Source organism: Argentina anserina, chromosome 5, assembly GCF_933775445.1.
Source record: "Argentina anserina chromosome 5, drPotAnse1.1, whole genome shotgun sequence".
In the NCBI taxonomy this organism is placed as follows: domain Eukaryota; kingdom Viridiplantae; phylum Streptophyta; class Magnoliopsida; order Rosales; family Rosaceae; genus Argentina; species Argentina anserina.
The window spans coordinates 18,140,893-18,157,808 of record NC_065876.1 but is presented as its reverse complement, the minus strand read 5'-3'; the positions used below and the strand labels follow the sequence as shown (position 1 = coordinate 18,157,808).

At 40.4% G+C, this 16,916-nt stretch overlaps 2 protein-coding genes across 2 annotated transcripts; one reads left to right on the top strand and one right to left on the bottom strand.

Moving 5' to 3' along the window:
• Nucleotides 1-125: 125 nt before the first annotated feature.
• On the bottom strand, nucleotides 126-8,810 carry LOC126795655 (DExH-box ATP-dependent RNA helicase DExH9). Its single transcript, XM_050522450.1, is given in 21 exon segments — nucleotides 126-229; nucleotides 232-291; nucleotides 294-402; nucleotides 887-1,048; nucleotides 1,050-1,152; nucleotides 1,367-1,466; nucleotides 1,469-1,550; nucleotides 1,648-1,794; nucleotides 2,086-2,240; nucleotides 2,317-2,569; nucleotides 2,752-2,875; nucleotides 3,171-3,421; nucleotides 3,602-3,712; nucleotides 4,108-4,212; nucleotides 4,460-4,811; nucleotides 4,813-4,937; nucleotides 4,939-4,980; nucleotides 5,070-5,085; nucleotides 5,087-5,133; nucleotides 5,135-5,389; nucleotides 8,769-8,810. Coding segments are annotated over 21 exon segments (2,745 nt in total).
• A 3,641-nt stretch (nucleotides 8,811-12,451) lies between these two features.
• Nucleotides 12,452-13,670, top strand: LOC126795654 (uncharacterized). Its single transcript, XM_050522449.1, has 2 exons — nucleotides 12,452-12,715; nucleotides 12,792-13,670. Exons 1-2 carry the CDS (start codon nucleotides 12,452-12,454, stop codon nucleotides 13,668-13,670), a joined length of 1,143 nt encoding a protein of 380 aa, XP_050378406.1.
• Nucleotides 13,671-16,916: the final 3,246 nt, after the last annotated feature.

The window sequence follows — 16,916 nt, the reverse complement described above, 5'->3', positions numbered from 1 at the left end:
TTGAGAGAAGAATGCATCCGATGGCAGAATAATTGTAAAACTCTATACAGGGATCCATCACCTTGTATATTACTCCAGAAACTAGCTTCAAACAATGGCAAAAACAAAGATGCCCCAGGAAGATGTTACAAGTATAAGGAAGCTGCACAGACAATGTCTCTCTTGATTTTCAAAACAGCCTCCTCAAATTTTGATTCAAGATCAGTTTCTCCAATAGAATTGGCTGATGTATAAGTTGCTGAAGAACTTCCTCTAATCTCCTAATTGCTCTGATTAAGCTACCCTCAAAACCCCTGTAACTGACATTATCTCGTAAAATTTTGACCCTTTTGCCCAATCATATGCAGCCTCCATAATATCAGGCCGAAATGAACTCACAAAGCTATCAATGTCAATTTCAACCTGCAGTACATCCAACAGAAAGCAACAACGTCTCAATAACACATAAAAGATTAAAACCATCCATTTTGCAATTGCATAAAAAAACCAAACATGGAGTGCCTTTATGATAGATAAGCACAGGTGGGACAAAGCAATGCGATACTTCATTTGAAGATCTTAGCAATTTGCCACATGCCCAGTTCACTGTGTCTGTGCTTGTGCATAACCTAATCATTTCATCTCAGATAATACAAACCAATTGGTGGTTTAAATCTTACTCTAAAAAAGAGAGCACATTTTCACAAACTTTATTAATGAAAATGCATCTATGTTATTTCCTACATGTAAGGTGTTACTAATGACAAATACACTAAAAAGAACCAATAAACTGAGGAAACCGTTAACATTCACTTGACCCAAAAAAACTTTGAAGTAACTTTTCTGTTATCTCAAGCTGAACAAAAACCTTAAATCAACAATTTAAGTCCACCAGAATGAAAAGTACCTTGCATTCAAGCTGACCTTCAGCCACCCTCCTAGCAGTTTCTTGTAATTGCAAGAAGAGCAAGTCAAGCTCTTCTCTTGGTTTTGTAGCATCTTTTAGTTTTTCTCGCCAAACAAAACATGAGAGAAGAGATACCAACTCTTCTACCTTGATGTCCTTAAAAAACGCCATTGAACATGAGCTCTGTGAGGGTCAACTCATCTGCACTACTGATTTCACAAGCAACCTTACCCTTCAACTCCACGACATCATCACGTGTAACATATCTGCATCACAATCCACCCAATCATCTTAATATAATTTCAAAAACTACTTGAATTGTCATAGTCGCCTGAGCCTTCCAAATCTCATCTACGAGATTTGTAATTTTTGACTTTCATAAATATGCAAACAATGACAAAATATCCGGTGCAGGACACATAAGCAACCCTGTCATAAGAAGTGAAAAGCCTGAGGAAGGAAAATAAAATAACTATTTACCCTAGCCTCCGATGAACCCGTTTTCGTGCCTTAAGTTCATCTTTAAAAGCCAATGCAGTTGAAGAGCGCATTGTTTTCTTAATTGACTTGATCCTAGCTGCAATTCCTGCTTCATATGAAAAACCTTCAGATTCTCTAAAGCCTCAATCCTTCGAGCCACTTTTTTGTACGAACTACTTTGGATCTGACGACAGAAAATACGAGGTGTGCTCAGTAGAAATAAGAGCAATCTTTTAAATTAAAAAAAAAAAAAAAAAAAGCAAAACATTGCACTAGCATACCTTCATGTCTTCTTCAGGATCTAGAAGAGGAATCTTGTCCCCAAATCTTGAAAGAGTTTCAAGAACTTTCTTCAGTGTGTTTTCTCAAGCTTGTAATGACAAAAGATCATTTGGTATGACCATACAAAGTCGACTCATGCTATTAATCTGAACAAAAAAAAAGGTAATAAGTTTTTAGCCGTCACAGTATAGATGAAATTAGCACAGTTCACCAAAAAAAAATGTAAGCAGCTTTCAATTACAATCAAACACAGGACAAGTAAATAATCTAATAACACTTCAAATAAATTAATTATATATGTAACTAAATAATTAATAATATATGATTATATATATGCTTAATTAATCATACCAATTCATAATTTGAAGGAGATTATAGGAAGAAACGGCCTAAACATGAAAATTTGATGCAAAAAAAAAAAGTATCAAGCATTTGACCTGAGATATGGAAATGGAAGCAACGACAGGTTCTCCAAGTTCTTTAAGAGGAACAATTTTGAGAGTTCTTTTTGCAATTCCATTTGTACTGACCACACATCTTGTTAAAACATCCACTACGTAGTTAGAATCTTCTGGTTTCTTAACTGCATCATCTGAAAAACTAATGAACCATTTATTAGTGACCTAAAAGCTCGAATAATAACGAAGAGAAAGCTATTGAGTTCTAACCTTTGGAAACAGTTTTCACCCGTTGAAAATTAAGAATAACTCCCCATGTGACGTGGTCCTCAGTACTGCATTGAATTGATACAAGCCTACCAGGTTTCAGAAATGGTAAGCAGTACTTGGGAGAAATCACAATCTCATGAAGATCCTGCTTTAAACTCTTGTATTGCTGTACTAGGTTGTAGTAATTCTTTACACTATTTTCTTCTTCAATAATAACTGAATCCCTCTCTTGTTCAAGTTCCTTTGCTTGTTTCTGCATTAATAACATAACACAAAATTCATTATTCCGTATGCTGAGATAAAAAATTGTAGATCGTTGCTAACTCAAATAGATTCCTTTAGTCCTTTTTTGAACAAACAAATCAAAACCAAGTTATACAGATATAGAAGACCAACTGCAACTTAAAATTATTAGCCCTGCATCCAGCAACTAACCTCCAAATTGGGAATGGCACGATCAGCTTGGAATTGATAAAATGAGTTACGAAGCAAATTTTCTGGATCACCATCTTCAGAGCGCAATTGATTCAAAAGCATATTGTAGCTTAAATGAAAGGCACTGGAAGGCAAAGAAACTGAATTAACAGAATTAACAAAAGAATAGCATATATTTACGGCGAAATGATAATTAAAAAAAAAAACCATCGAAAGACATGTTGATACCTAGACCAGTCAATCTAATAGTTTTGATCCAATTTTTGGTTTTGTACTTTGAACCATTTCATCTGGTTTACTATGGAACATCTAGATCCAAACACAAATAGTCTAACTAAAGTGGTCCAACATTTAGTCCATTAAATAAAGTGCCCCGAAGGTCTTATGCACAGATAATTCCGAATTAAGAACACATGTACCTGTTCAAACTATCAGCATTTCCTTTAAGCATCATTTTCGCAGTGGATGGCTCTAGCTTTTCATCTACCATGAGTATGCATATCCCACGTTTATCAATACCCCGGCGACCAGCACGACCACTCATTTGTATGTACTCACCACTTGTTATCCATCTGAACTTATTACCATCAAATTTTCGGACATTGGTAAATACAACAGTTTTTGCAGGCATGTTCAACCCTATGCTGAAGGTCTCTGTCGCAAACAAACACTAAAGAAATGCCTATCAGATTTTATACCAGTTTTCTAAAACACATATCCGTGCATACAGTGAAAGCAGACAACTTTTGAGTTTGGATGAAAGTGTTCAAGGGGTTTAGCAAGCAAGCTTTGCTGGTCTATGTTTGATGATAATTGGTGAAAATACACAAATGCTACAAGTAATCTGTACCTTGATAAGACCTTCCTGAAACAATATCTCAATCACTTCCTTTAGAATGGGAATCAAACCAGAATGATGCACACCTATTCCACGCATTAAAAGGGGCAACATAGTGGTAGCCTATTTTGAAGAACATATAAAGAAATGAATGTCACCATATAAAATAAGATAGAAAATTCAGGGTTCACTTATTTATCATTAAACACAGTATTGCATGTAAACCAAATTCTCACACCATGCACATATATATAGATGGCACAGAGAGAGAGAGAGAGAGAGAGAGAGAGAGGAAGTCAGGACCATTAAGTTGGCGTGTTGGTAGTCTTATATTTGTTGTATTCAAAGTAATAAGAGGAACCAACTATTGAGTATGCTAAAATTCATGTGCTTACCCAACTAAATATGCCCTTAAATAATTTGCATATTTGGGGGTAGTGAATCACGCAAACCAGGATAGAGAGAGAGAGAGAGAGAGAGAGATATGCTAACTTGGAAAGGAAGGAATGAAAACTTGCCTGGGGTAATTTCTTATCGTCGTCCGAAAGGATATCCATAGCACTCCAGAAGATGGTTTCTATGTTTGCTTTCTCACTGTCCCCGTTTAGGTCCAATTTTGCCATCTAAATGCTGAAGCAGACAAAGAAAAAAGTAGTGAAAAACTAGCATTCAATAAAATGATGAAGAAACTAGTAAGAATCATAACAAAGTGTATACTAAAATATTGGTCCCCTCGACCATGAATTTAAATGAACAACTTCCACTAGCCAAACAAACAGGAACACTTCTGAATGGACAACCATGAAGGTCTCATATTTAAGATTTTATCAGAAAGTTTAAGGAAGGTTTTATCATATTTAAGATTTGTACCTGCATCGCGAGTGATTCACATTCCCTTTTGCTAAAACAGAAAAGAATGAGAGGGTCGTACTGCCGCTGAATGATCATTTTCACCATCTTGAAGATATCACTTTCTTCACTGGCCTTGCCAATGACAAGACCCTTCTGCCATTTGCCATTTTCCTTCTTCTTAGCGGCGTTGGAGCCAGGAAGAGCCTGCTGAAAGCTGTCCTCGCGAAACTTCCCCTTCTCATCCACCACGAGGAACAGACCCTCCCCTCCGGAGGGGAAAACATAGTGCTGAAGAGGAGTGGGCCTGTAATCCGTATTGACAATGTGGCAAGGCTGGCGATGGACCTTGGCATTGGGAACAGTCGCAGAGGAAGGCAAACCGAGCCTTCTTAGGAGCCATAACAATGCTCTCTTCCCACACCACACCTCTCTCGAGATCGCGCATGTAATGCACCTCATCAAAGACTATCCAAGCCACCTCTCGCGTCACCTCGGAATCCTTTGTACTGCATGCTTCGCCAGATCTCTGTCGTCATTACCTGAAGCGCACATAACTGATTAAACTCGTAATCCAATTTCAATCAATAAAATTAAAAAGAGGAGGGAGGGAGGGAGGGGGAATGTGTACCAAGCAGAAAGCATTGTATATCACCGGAAAACTCCTCTCTGAACTCCCGGTACTTTTGGTTTGGTTGCTGAGAGCTTTGATGGGGCAGTGTATATCACGCGCTTTTCCGGCGGAGGTGTGAGCACACACCTATCATACCATATCACAGCATCAACCAAAACAATCGGTGATTCCGAATTCGGCTAGAGATATTGGGGTGTTTTTAGCATGACGGATTCGCCGTTGTCGATGCAATTGATGGCTTCGGACTGAAAGGGGTCGAGAGTGAAGGGGAATGTCTTGGCGGGCTCGGAGCAGGTGTTGGAACTTAACGTGGGATTCTATCCCACATTGAATGAGTGGAATAGCTTACAGTGGAATTAATAGACTTTCTATTAAATTTTTAATAAAAAATGATATATTTTTATATATGTTTCAGGATGAAATACTTGTGTATTATTGAATGATATGGGGGCCTATATATAGGCATTACAAAACCACAATCCCGTAGGATTCGGAGTCCTAATCTATTACGGAGATGCTAATCTATCTCCTAACAGGAAACCTATTAGGCTAAGACACACATAAGGGTAGAATAGTAATTCTCCCGGAACACTCCCCCTTGTGTCGCATGCCTAGGTTGCATGGTGCACATATCGTTGCCTCGGTAAAAACCTTGTCAAGCAAAATAAAAACCTCTTGGGTAAAAACAAAAGCTTGATCGAAGGGAAAAAGAGCACAACGCACCGTCTACATTTGATAGCATCATGTGAGGTAGACTCCCCCTGAAGTCTACAAAACAACTCCCCCTGATTAGTGCCATAATCATGGAGTACAAAGAACAACGTATACAACGTTCATTACATGCTTCTCAAACGTAGTCTTGGGCTAATGATTAATCATTAATCTAGCCACACATCCTTAGATCATCCATGCTATACTTAGCCAAACTTAGATCTTAGGAAACAAGATTGCATAACAACTCAAAACAAGAGTTTGCAATGAAAATCAGATTCTCGGGTAGAAGGACCTTCACTCACTTAAATGGCCATAACTTCTTCGTCAAAATAGGTATCAGCGAACCGTAAAATGTTCTGAAAAGTAGACACCCGTGTCTTTCCATTCACATAAGGTTCACAACCTCATCCGATCGGAGCAGTTCACAATGCTCTGTCGAAGTTGACTGACTTGCAAATTTCCAGACAGGACTGTCCTACTTTGCTAAAACAGCCATAACTCACTCAATATGATAGCTATGAACGAATGGTTGATGTCCATGGAAAGTAGACACATAGGCCTTTCCAACGGTACCAATTTCACCATATTTCATCAAGCGAGCTGTCTTGTAGGTCTTGTTGAAGTTGACCTACGAAACTGGACAGATTCTGATTTGTCACATTTAATGTGTCTTTCGCGAAAAGAATGGGGGAATGGACCAATGAAGGACTGATTTTGGTCCAAGACGGAACCGTACGCATCCTCTACGCTACCAGTGTCGACTGCTACACCAAGGCGTACGTTGATGTTGCTGGAGCTGCTGGCGGCGTTGGTGTGGATAGGATTTGTGTTGGTTCACTAAGTGTAGAACTAAACCCATGTCAAAGAAGCAATGCAAGTCCAATGACAATGCATAGGCGCATAGCTAATCACGTCATAATGAAAGCAATAGTGTCCCAACAACACTAACATGTATGAAAGTATAGCTCATTGAATCTCTTCATCATCTATACTTAGACGGAATAGAGAATCAAGAATTAGCTTCATATGAACACATATGGGTATGAGTTCTTGCAACCGATTGTACTACGTTCTCTCAAACGTCGCAATCTGATTACATAAGCTCTCCGTGGTCTGGAGGCATTTAAAGTCCCTCGGCCACTCTCATATCTGCGTCAAGATCCCTTTACAGATATTCAATGACCACTATCATATGCTGCAAATCAGTTTTCATGGACACTACTACTGATCAAGTAGCGGAAAGCAATTATGTCCATAACGAGAGAATATAACTCATCGTACTCAATACTAGGATAATGAGACAATCTTTGCGCCATAAGTCCTGCATATATTGCATGACTTCATCTTTCTCATTACACTTACGAACAACGACCAATATAACAAGTCTAGTTCAGCCTGTATTGATTCTTTCCACTTCGGTCAAGTTGCTCATCGTTGATGCTTTACAACGGAATAAGAGCATAAGCGAATACATCATCAATCATGGGAGATCAATACATTAAACACACGCGCGCGTTGTATATGATCAATTCGTGAGAGTTCAATTCTTCTCTAATATCAACAAAATGAGTCTGTAGCGTCCCACAGAAACTTAGTTGATACACATGTTTAGAGGATATCTCTTGATGATGGGCGAAATACTTGTGCCTACGCACTTCGCTTCTTTCTAGATTTGATTCTAGAGAATAATGGTCTCCCCCTCATCTAGGCAGGAGCCAAGACCGAAGCTATGACCCTTACTAGTCCATCTTTGCGTTTGCCGCCCTTGTTTTGTGGTGCAATGCCACGGGCGCCGACAACACCACAGCGTACGATGGTGCCATCGCCAGCTTCCTTCCCACTATCAGGGATGGTGCCAACGGTGCTAGGACCAGGTCATATGAAATTCTCTCATATTCTGAGAGTTCCAACCCTACCGGCACATCACAGCATTTATGTGCGATCTCGTCACTTTCGCAATATCGGTAAAGTCATTGAGCATCGAATCTTTGACTTTCTGGAGGTCGATAATGCGTTGCACATTTGCTCACTTTGAGTAGTGCGGGATCTTAATGAGACATAGTGCCACACCACGTCAATTCCTGGCGTTAAAACCAGAATGGGAGCATTCCATATCTCCCCCTAACGACGGGAAGTATGTCTCATCAAAGTGACCATCTGCTAATATCGCAGGATAGAGATCAACGGTTGTAGATTGGAAATAGCGGACAAGTGTTGGTGATTCATAAATCATAACCAACCAGAATACTTAATCGTTTCAAGTAGACCCATTGAGATAACTACAATAGAGGCACATAAACAACTTTAACCAAATAGGTGTTAGTGAAAAGAACGTTGAGACCGTATCCAGTGACCATCTGGTACGCACTAAACGCTTGGCAAGTTGTGGGTCTGAAACGAATAAGTGTCGCTGCATGCAACATCATTACATATCTCCATGCAAAAATCGGCAGGTTAGTACCCATAACCAAGTCCGAGCTCTGCTAGATCGTGCAGTGAATGAACATGAGGAATAATATGTTCAACGACGATCCCAGTAGACATGTAAAACGAAATCATCAAAGTCTTGGGGGTGAACTCTCCAACGGTATTCATTCAAATAGATTTGAGAGGATGGGAAGGGTGGTGAGCCCTTGGTATGATGATCATAGCGAAAAACTTTAGCGAATGCAGCGTTTCTTGTGGAAAGCAAAGCGACGTGTGACCAACGCGTCGATGCTCTTAACCTATGCCATAAAAATACCGAAAAATGTCCGTATTCGGTTGGATAGGGTCCACTAATGTCACCTTAAATACTTTGTAAGAATGGAATGTTCTCGGTTAGAGCCTTAGCAAATAAGGACTTCCTTGAAATCTAGCAAAAGAACAAGCTTTGCAAAATGAGCGATTGGCATCAGAGATTGTCATGGAGGCATTAGAAGACACGGGAGGCATCACAAGCTCCTGTGAAGGAGGGGATGCCGCCACCGACGGCCTTAATGCCATGGAGCCGCTGAAATAGGCAGGTTCGGCCTCACCGTGCATGGCACGGATAGGCTCGGCCTCACCGTGTGGAGCATGGGTGAGGTGGTCCTCCAATCGCTTCGTGAACATGAAAAATAGATGATAATGTGAATTTCAAAGAACTCGAATCATCATATCTTGTTCAAAATGACCAAAAAACGATCATGTCAAAACCGAGAAGACAGTAAAACCGAACCCATGATTCAAAGAATCTTGAGTTACATAAAGCTACTGCTGCACGCAAGCAAAACGATGTCTGCATGCTAACAAAGCTACTGTCGAAGCTTGAAAAAGATACTGTCAATGAAATCTGACAGATTTATTCCTCTCCATTCTTAACACAAATATCAAGATGGAAATCCATCATTGGCATGTATGGCCTTTAAAACTTAGCAAGGCACGAAGATATAGAACACAATCTCCGCACGAGATCCGTAAAACAACTACATGCGCCGTAGGACAGTGTGGGTGGTTACGCAATTAGCAAGACACTCGATTTCACGGCGGGACATTCTCAAAATGAAGATTAAGAGAGTCAACGACGCGGTGAACTTCTCTACACAATACGCCGTAGGATATTGTAAGAGAGGGGATTGAAACAAATGGTAATCCCATCGAATGTATCACATGGCAATAGAACTACATTCTTCAACTCAAGAGTTGGAAAAACATGGTATTGGAGCAGTTGAATACCAAACAATTTGGGTGGTAAAAACCATCCAATTGGTGTGGGTGGTCACCAATAATAATAAAATCATTTGAGCTATGAAACGACTTGGAGAAAACCGGAAAATTAACCGGAAAACCATGTCAAATTAACTCAAAACCGGGTGAATTTTGGACTAGGAAAACATGGCAGCAAGAACTGCTGAGATATGCCGGAAAAATGACGAGAAACGACGAAAAAAAAAAACGTCGGAAAAACTCGTCGGAAGCCGGCGGCACCAATTGCCGGAAATCCGGCCGGCGGTGGCCGGACCTGGCCGGTATGGAGGCCGTAACTTCAGGTCCGACAGGGAACGCCGTCCGGAACCGGATGGCGGTGCCGGAAACGCCGGCAAATGGCCGGAAGGCGGCGAATACGCCGGTAAAACGCCGGAAAACGTTCCGGAAACGCCGGAACAGTAACCGGAAAAAACGACGTCAATTTTGACGTTCCGAGGTCCGTTTTCCAAATTTCAAAGTCCAAAATCACAATGTAGTGCTATTGGGGTCCCATGTAACCCAAAAGCGGCCAATTTAAAAACCACGTGAGTTGTAAACGTTGACCATGCATGCTAAGCCAAGGCAAATAAAATTCTCACAAGTCCAAGAAAGACGAGAAATTTTATAGAATATGCCAATATTTAATACAACACAAACAAGCTTCCAATTCCAATAGACGACTTAGGATAAAGTCGAGCAATAATCATGGCAATGCCAACGTCATACTTGAAAAATAGTAAGCAGAAGACATAGTCAAAATAGAGTGACTAATCAAAAGTCCGTAGCAACAAAATCTTGCATATCGGATTGGGCGGAGCCTTAGCTCGAGGCTCAAAAATGTGCTTACTTGAGAATGGAAGAATGTTACGTTTCCATCTCCAAAATTCCCTTGAGAAATAGATACAGGTGCCAAAAATGGCATGCGTTTCTTGGATATGGAGTATGCATCAAGGTCAACTCTGATAATACAACGTCATAGACGTTCATTAAATCACTTTAAGTGTGTCCCATAGAATTCTTTATTTTTGCGATCTTTTGTCAGCAAATAGTGCTGCATCAGAGTAATGAATCAACTCAAATAAATGAGTACGTAGACCTTGGGATTATCGTTTATAGGCATGAGTTTAAGAAAACTCAAACATTCAAATAACAGTTGCGATGGCGACGCATCCATAAGAAACGAGGGTTAGATAGGTTTCGAATAATCGAAATATTCAAGTATGTAACCGGAATTAGAAGGGTTGTGATGTATATGGTCACAAAATAATCGATATGCATATCGGCGATTCTCATGATCGCACCCAAAACAGCGGTGCACTCAGGCGACCACACGAAATCGATATCTTCCTTTTTAAATAATAACGTGACTCCCCCAGGACCGTCACACGAAAAACGTCGACCAAGAGGGGAATCATATCCCTCTTTGGTCTCATCGGCGTTATAAGAAAGGCCGGAAAAGAAGACATGAAAAAGGCTAATAGCGCCCGATAATTTATATATATATATCTTCAAAAGCAGCAACTTTAAGAAAAACATACTTGTTGGTCTGCCAAATAGACCGCATATAAGTAAATTGCTCTGCAAATCGATCGTCATGCATGAAGTTGCTTGTTGAATTCCTTTTCGATCTTCGTCCGATGACATAAAATCTTGGGAGCATACGATCAAAATCGTATGTAGATGACAAAAGTATCATCCATCTCGGCATGAATGTCATCACCATAGTACGACGAGTGATCACTTTTCCTATGCAAGCACGTGAAACATAGTTAGAAAACGAAAACGTGCAAATAAACGATTTAATAAGCAATAGGAAAATAAAAAGGAAAAAAGAGAAATAGTTTAAAGGCCCAAAAGGGTAGAGAAGACGAGAGTAGCTTCTCTTGAGCGAAGAGTTTGCTTGTGCAGTTCACGTTCATTGCGTATATATGCGGGAGGAGCAATTTTGAATCCTCTGATGCGGGGTTTTTCGGGGCAAAAAGATGTTTTTGCGGAGCGAATGCGGAGGATACCCTGCGGGGCTGCGGAGGCTGCGTGCAGGGGCAGCAGGGGGGTCGCAGGGGCAGCAGGGGGGGCTGCAGGGGTGCGTGCAGGGCTGCGTGCGGGGCAGCGTGCATGCGTGCAGGGCTGCGTTGTGGGGGCTGCAGGGCAGGGCAGCGTGCGGGGCTGCGTGGGCAGCACGCAGGGGCTGCGCGCGGGGCTGCAGGGCAGGGCAGCGTGCGGGGGTAGCATGCAGAAGCTGCGCGCGGGGCTGCGGGGGCAGCACGCAGGGGCTGCGCGCGGGGGCTGCGCGCAGGGGCTGCGCGCGGGGCTGCAAGGGCAGCATGCAGGGGCTGCGCGCAGGGGTTGCGGGGCTGCGTGCAGGGCTTGCAGGCAGGGGCTGCGGGGGGGGGGGGCTGCGGTGCGGCGGCTGCAGGAGGTGCGCCGGCGAGGAGATGCCGGAGCTTGGAATCGACGGCGGCCGGCGGAGGAGAGAGAGAGAGAAAAAAAATAGGGCTCTAAAAGTTCAGGGTTTTAGAGCAACGTGCTGATAACGTGTTTCAGGATGAAATACTTGTGTATTATTGAATGATATGGGGGCCTATATATAGGCATTACAAAACCACAATCCCGTAGGATTCGGAGTCCTAATCTATTACGGAGATGCTAATCTATCTCCTAACAGGAAACCTATTAGGCTAAGACACACATAAGGGTAGAATAGTAATTCTCCCGGAACAATATAAAGTTTTTCAATCTCGATTTCATTATTATTATTCGTTGTTAATTATTTTGATTCAATTATACTGTTATATATACTTTGTTTGTAATCGTGAATTTGGTTGGTCTTAACAATCTAAGACATAAATTCTCTAATCTTGTAGAGATGGATCAATCAATATTATCGATTGGGAAAAATCATGTTGAGAAACCTGAGAAATTCAAGGGTTCTGATTTCAAACACTTGGCAACAGAAGATGTTGTTTTATTTGACAACTTTGAATGTGGCAAACGTCCTCACTGCTGAGGCTCATACTGTTCTAGTTGGAGACGGAGATAATGCTCTAATATCAGCACAACAGGCTGAGAACAAGAATGCTATAGATTCTTGGGAGACTAATGAGTTTCTGTGCAGGAACTATATTCTCAATACCTTGGACGATTCCTTGTATGATATCTACTCCACATTCAAAATTGCAAGGGAGTTGTGGCAGTCATCGGAGAACAAGTACAAGACTGAGGTTGCTTGTTCAAAGAAGTTTGTCATTGGCAAGTTTCTGAATTTTGAAAATGAGTGATGCCAAATCTGTTGTCAAGCAAGTGGAGGAACTTCAAGTCATTGTTCATGAGTTAGATGTGGAAGGTATGGGTCTTAACCCGAATTTCCTTGTTGGTTCCATCATTCAAAAATTACCTCCTACATGGAAAGATTTCAAAATATATCTGAAACATCTAACTGAGGATATGAATTTTGAGCAATTGGTTCTTAAACTTCAAGTTGGAGAGGATAACCGGAAAAATGAGAAGGCTGATGCTATTTCCTTGGAGCCAACTGCTAATATGGTTGGAGGGAGTCCATCAAAGGCCAAGTTTCAGAAAAACAAAGGCAAGAATACGGCTGCTAAGCCTATTGTAATTGCTGGAAGGAATCCCCTCGCCCCACAAAAGACCAAACCTTTCAAGAAGAAACACATTGGAGGCTGCTGGGTCTATGGCAAACCAGGGCATAAAGCCAAGGAATGTCGCCTGAGGAAGGATCAAGGAGGTGGTGCTGGAGGTTCTGGAAATTTCAACCAAGCCAACCTTGTTGAATCTGAAAACCAATTCATTGGAGTGGTTGCTGAAGCAAATCTGGTTACTAATTCAACTGATTGGTGGATGGGCACTGGTGTTACAAGGCATGTTTGTTCTCAAAGGGAGATGTTCTCATCATACCAGTCAATTAATAAAGGTGAATCATTGTTCATGGGGAATGCCACAACTGCAAAAGTGGAAGGACAAGGGAAGGTGATTTTGAAACTCACTTCCGAGAAGGATCTTGTGCTTACTAATGTGCTTTATGTGCCTGAAATTTGTAAGAATTTGGTTTCCGGTCCTGTTCTAAGTAATAAGGGCTTTAAACTTGTATTTGAATCTGACAAATTTGTACTCACCAAGGGTGGGTTATATGTAGGAAAGGGTTACCTTTGTGAATGACTCTTTAAACTAAGTGTTGTACCTACTATGGATGCTGCTATTATTAATAATAACGCATGCACTAGCACTGCTTCTATGTACATGGTTGAGTCCTCTTCTTTATGGCATTCTAGATTAGGACATGTTAACTTTCGTTCTCTACAAAGAATGATAAGTTTAGGCATGCTACCTAAGTGTTCAATGGACAAAATGACTAAGTGTGAAATCTGTGTAGAATCCAAATATGTGAGTCATCCTCACAAATCTGTAGAGAAATCCAATGAAGTACTTGGTTTAATTCATAGTGATTTGTGTGATTACAAAGCAACTCCATCTCGTGGAGGAAAGAACTATTATATCATTTATAGATGACTGCAGTAAATATTGTTATGTGTACTTGATACATACCAAAGATGAGGCTTTAAACATGCTCAAAACATACAAAGCCGAAGTTGAGAATCAACTTGAGAAAAGAATCAAACTTCTAAGGTCGGATAGAGGAGGAGAGTATGAATCCAACGACTTTACTGAATTTTGTTCTGCGCATGGTATTGTGCATCAAACCACAGCTCCATATACTCCAAAATAAAACGGTATTGCCGAACGTAAGAATAGAACATTGAAAAATATGACCAATTCTATGTTAATTACTTCGGGAGCACCACATTGTCTTTGGGGAGATGCGTGTCTTACTGAAAATATGATATTAAATAGGATTCCTCATAAACAAAGTGATCAACTCCATTGTTTGCTATTCAAGAAGAGTTTACTTTCCTTGTTGGTTGAGGGCTTCTCTCTTTGTTTCCTAAGTTGACCCAGAGCGATAGATAGGCAGAGGATCGTGGTTGTATGCCGTAGCGATATAAACAAGAATACTCATCCGAGCCGCAGGAACATGTACATACGGAATACGAGAATTTCCACCTTGTTGAAGATCTAGTGGTGCTACCCGAAGACTTAAATGAATAGCCATTGCTGTTAAGAACAACCGTCCTTATGAAATTTAGAAGGGACGATTGCCAACTTTGAAAACGATGAAAGTGTGGGGTTGTCTTGCGAAAGTTCAAGTTCCTTTGCCAAAAAGAACTAAACTTGGACAAAAAACTATCGATTGCATCTATATTGGCCCTGCTAATGATAGTGCTGCACATAAAATTTTGGTCTACAATTCGGAGGTAGAAGGAATTAACAAAAACACAATCATTGAATCTGCCGACGCAGAATTTTTTGAGAATATTTATCCTTACAAGGATAAAGATAAAGAAACATTTAATCCAAGGAATAAAACCATGTCTCAAAGAGAGGTAGACAAAAGTGCCGAAATTGGAAAAGAAGCATCTTCAGTTGGTCAAGAACAAGTTGAACCAAGAAGAAGCAAACGTGGAAAAATAGCCAAAGATTTTGGACCCGATTATATGACCTTTGCAATTGAAGGAGAACCTCAAACTTATAAGGCTGCTATAGAGTCATCAGAAGCACCTTATTGGAAAGAGGCTATCCAAAATGAATTAGAATCCATTATGCAAAATAATACATGGACATTGGTTGATTTACCTCCGGGAATAAACCAATAGGCCATAAATGGATTTTTAAAAGAAAATTGAGACTTGATGGTACCATAGAAAAATACAAGGCTCGTATAGTAGCCAAAGAGTATCGCCAAAAGGAATGTATCGACTTCTTTGATACTTATTCACCGGTCACAAGAATTATGTCTATAAGGATGTTGATTGCTATTGCGGCTGTTCACAATTTGGAAATATACCAAATGGATGTGAAAACTGCGTTCTTGAATGATGAATTAGATGAAGAGATATACATGGAACAACCCGAAGGGTTTGTCGTTAAAGGTCAAGAAAAGAAAGTGTGCAAATTGGTTAAGTCCCTTTATGGACTTAAGCAAGCTCTAAAATAATGGCATGAGAAATTTGATAATACACTATTGTCAAATGGTTTCAAAATCAACGAATGTGACAAATGTGTCTATGTGAAAGAGTGTAAAAATGCATGTGTCATTGTATGTTTATATGTGGATGATATGCTAATAATGGGAACAAGTAAGGATGTAATTAATCAAACCAAGAAACTAATGCATTCTTCTTTTGATATGAAGGATATGGGCATAGCCGATATCATTCTTGGAATTCAGATTCAAAGGAACCTGGATGATTACACACTTACTCAATCTCATTATGTGAAGAAAGTCCTTAGGAAATTTGGACATTTTGAAGATAGGCCGGTTGTTACTCCATTTGATCCCACTAGTCATCTTAAGAAGAATCAAGGTGATAGTGTGTCTCAATTGGAATATACTCAAGTTCTTGGGAGCTTGATGTACATAATGAATTGTACAAGACCAGATATAGCATATAGTTTGAGTAGACTTAGTCATTACTCTCACAATCCCGGAAAAAGATCATTGGTTTGCACTAGTGAGAGTGCTACAATACCTAAAGTATACAATGGATTATGGATTGCATTATACAAAATATCCTCCCGTGTTAGAAGGATATTGTGATGCTAATTGGATTTACAATCATTCGAAAAGTAGGTCTACAAGTGGTTATGTATTTACACTTGGAGGGGCAGCCGTTTCCTGGAAATCATCGAAGCAAACCGTGAATACACATTCGACTATGGAAGCTGAGTTTGTAGCCTTAGACAAAGCTGCTGAAGAGGCAGAATGGCTCAAAAACTTCCTAGAGGGTATTCCGTTGTGGCCAACGCATGTTACGGCCATTTGTATTCATTGTGATAGTATGGCTGCTCTTACAAGAGCTAAGAACCAAATCTACAATGGCAAATCAAGGCATATAAGGCGACGTCACAAGACAATACGAGACTTGCTCCAAAATGGAATTATTTCCATTGACTATGTAAAATCAAAGGAAAAAATAGCGAATCCTTTGACAAAAGGCCTTAATAGAGAGCAAGTAGTATTTACATCGAGGGGAATGGGCTTAAAGCCAATATAATGAGTCATTACTTGGCGGAAACCTAACCTAGCAACATTGGAGATCCCATGGTCTAGGTTCAATAAGTAAACTAGTTAGGGAAGACTCAAGAAGCATAAACACACATATGTTCATTCCTATGATGCAATTTAAGTGTGTTATTCCGTTGACGTATAATGGATGAATATTACATTATTCTTAATAATACTAATAGCCTTTGATTAAGGTGGGATAGTACGGACTATTCTTAATTGGCACTACCTATATGAGATTGATGTGGGGTCGCATCTTTGGGAACCGAGTTTGCTAAGTT

Coding starts and splice junctions, on each gene's coding strand:
- LOC126795654 (XM_050522449.1), top strand. CDS start 12,452: ATGTTGTTTTATTTGACAACTTTGAATGTGGCAAACGTCCTCACTGCT. Junction 12,716..12,791: donor AGAACAAGTACAAGACTGAG/GTTGCTTGTTCA, acceptor TCTGTTGTCAAG/CAAGTGGAGGAACTTCAAGT.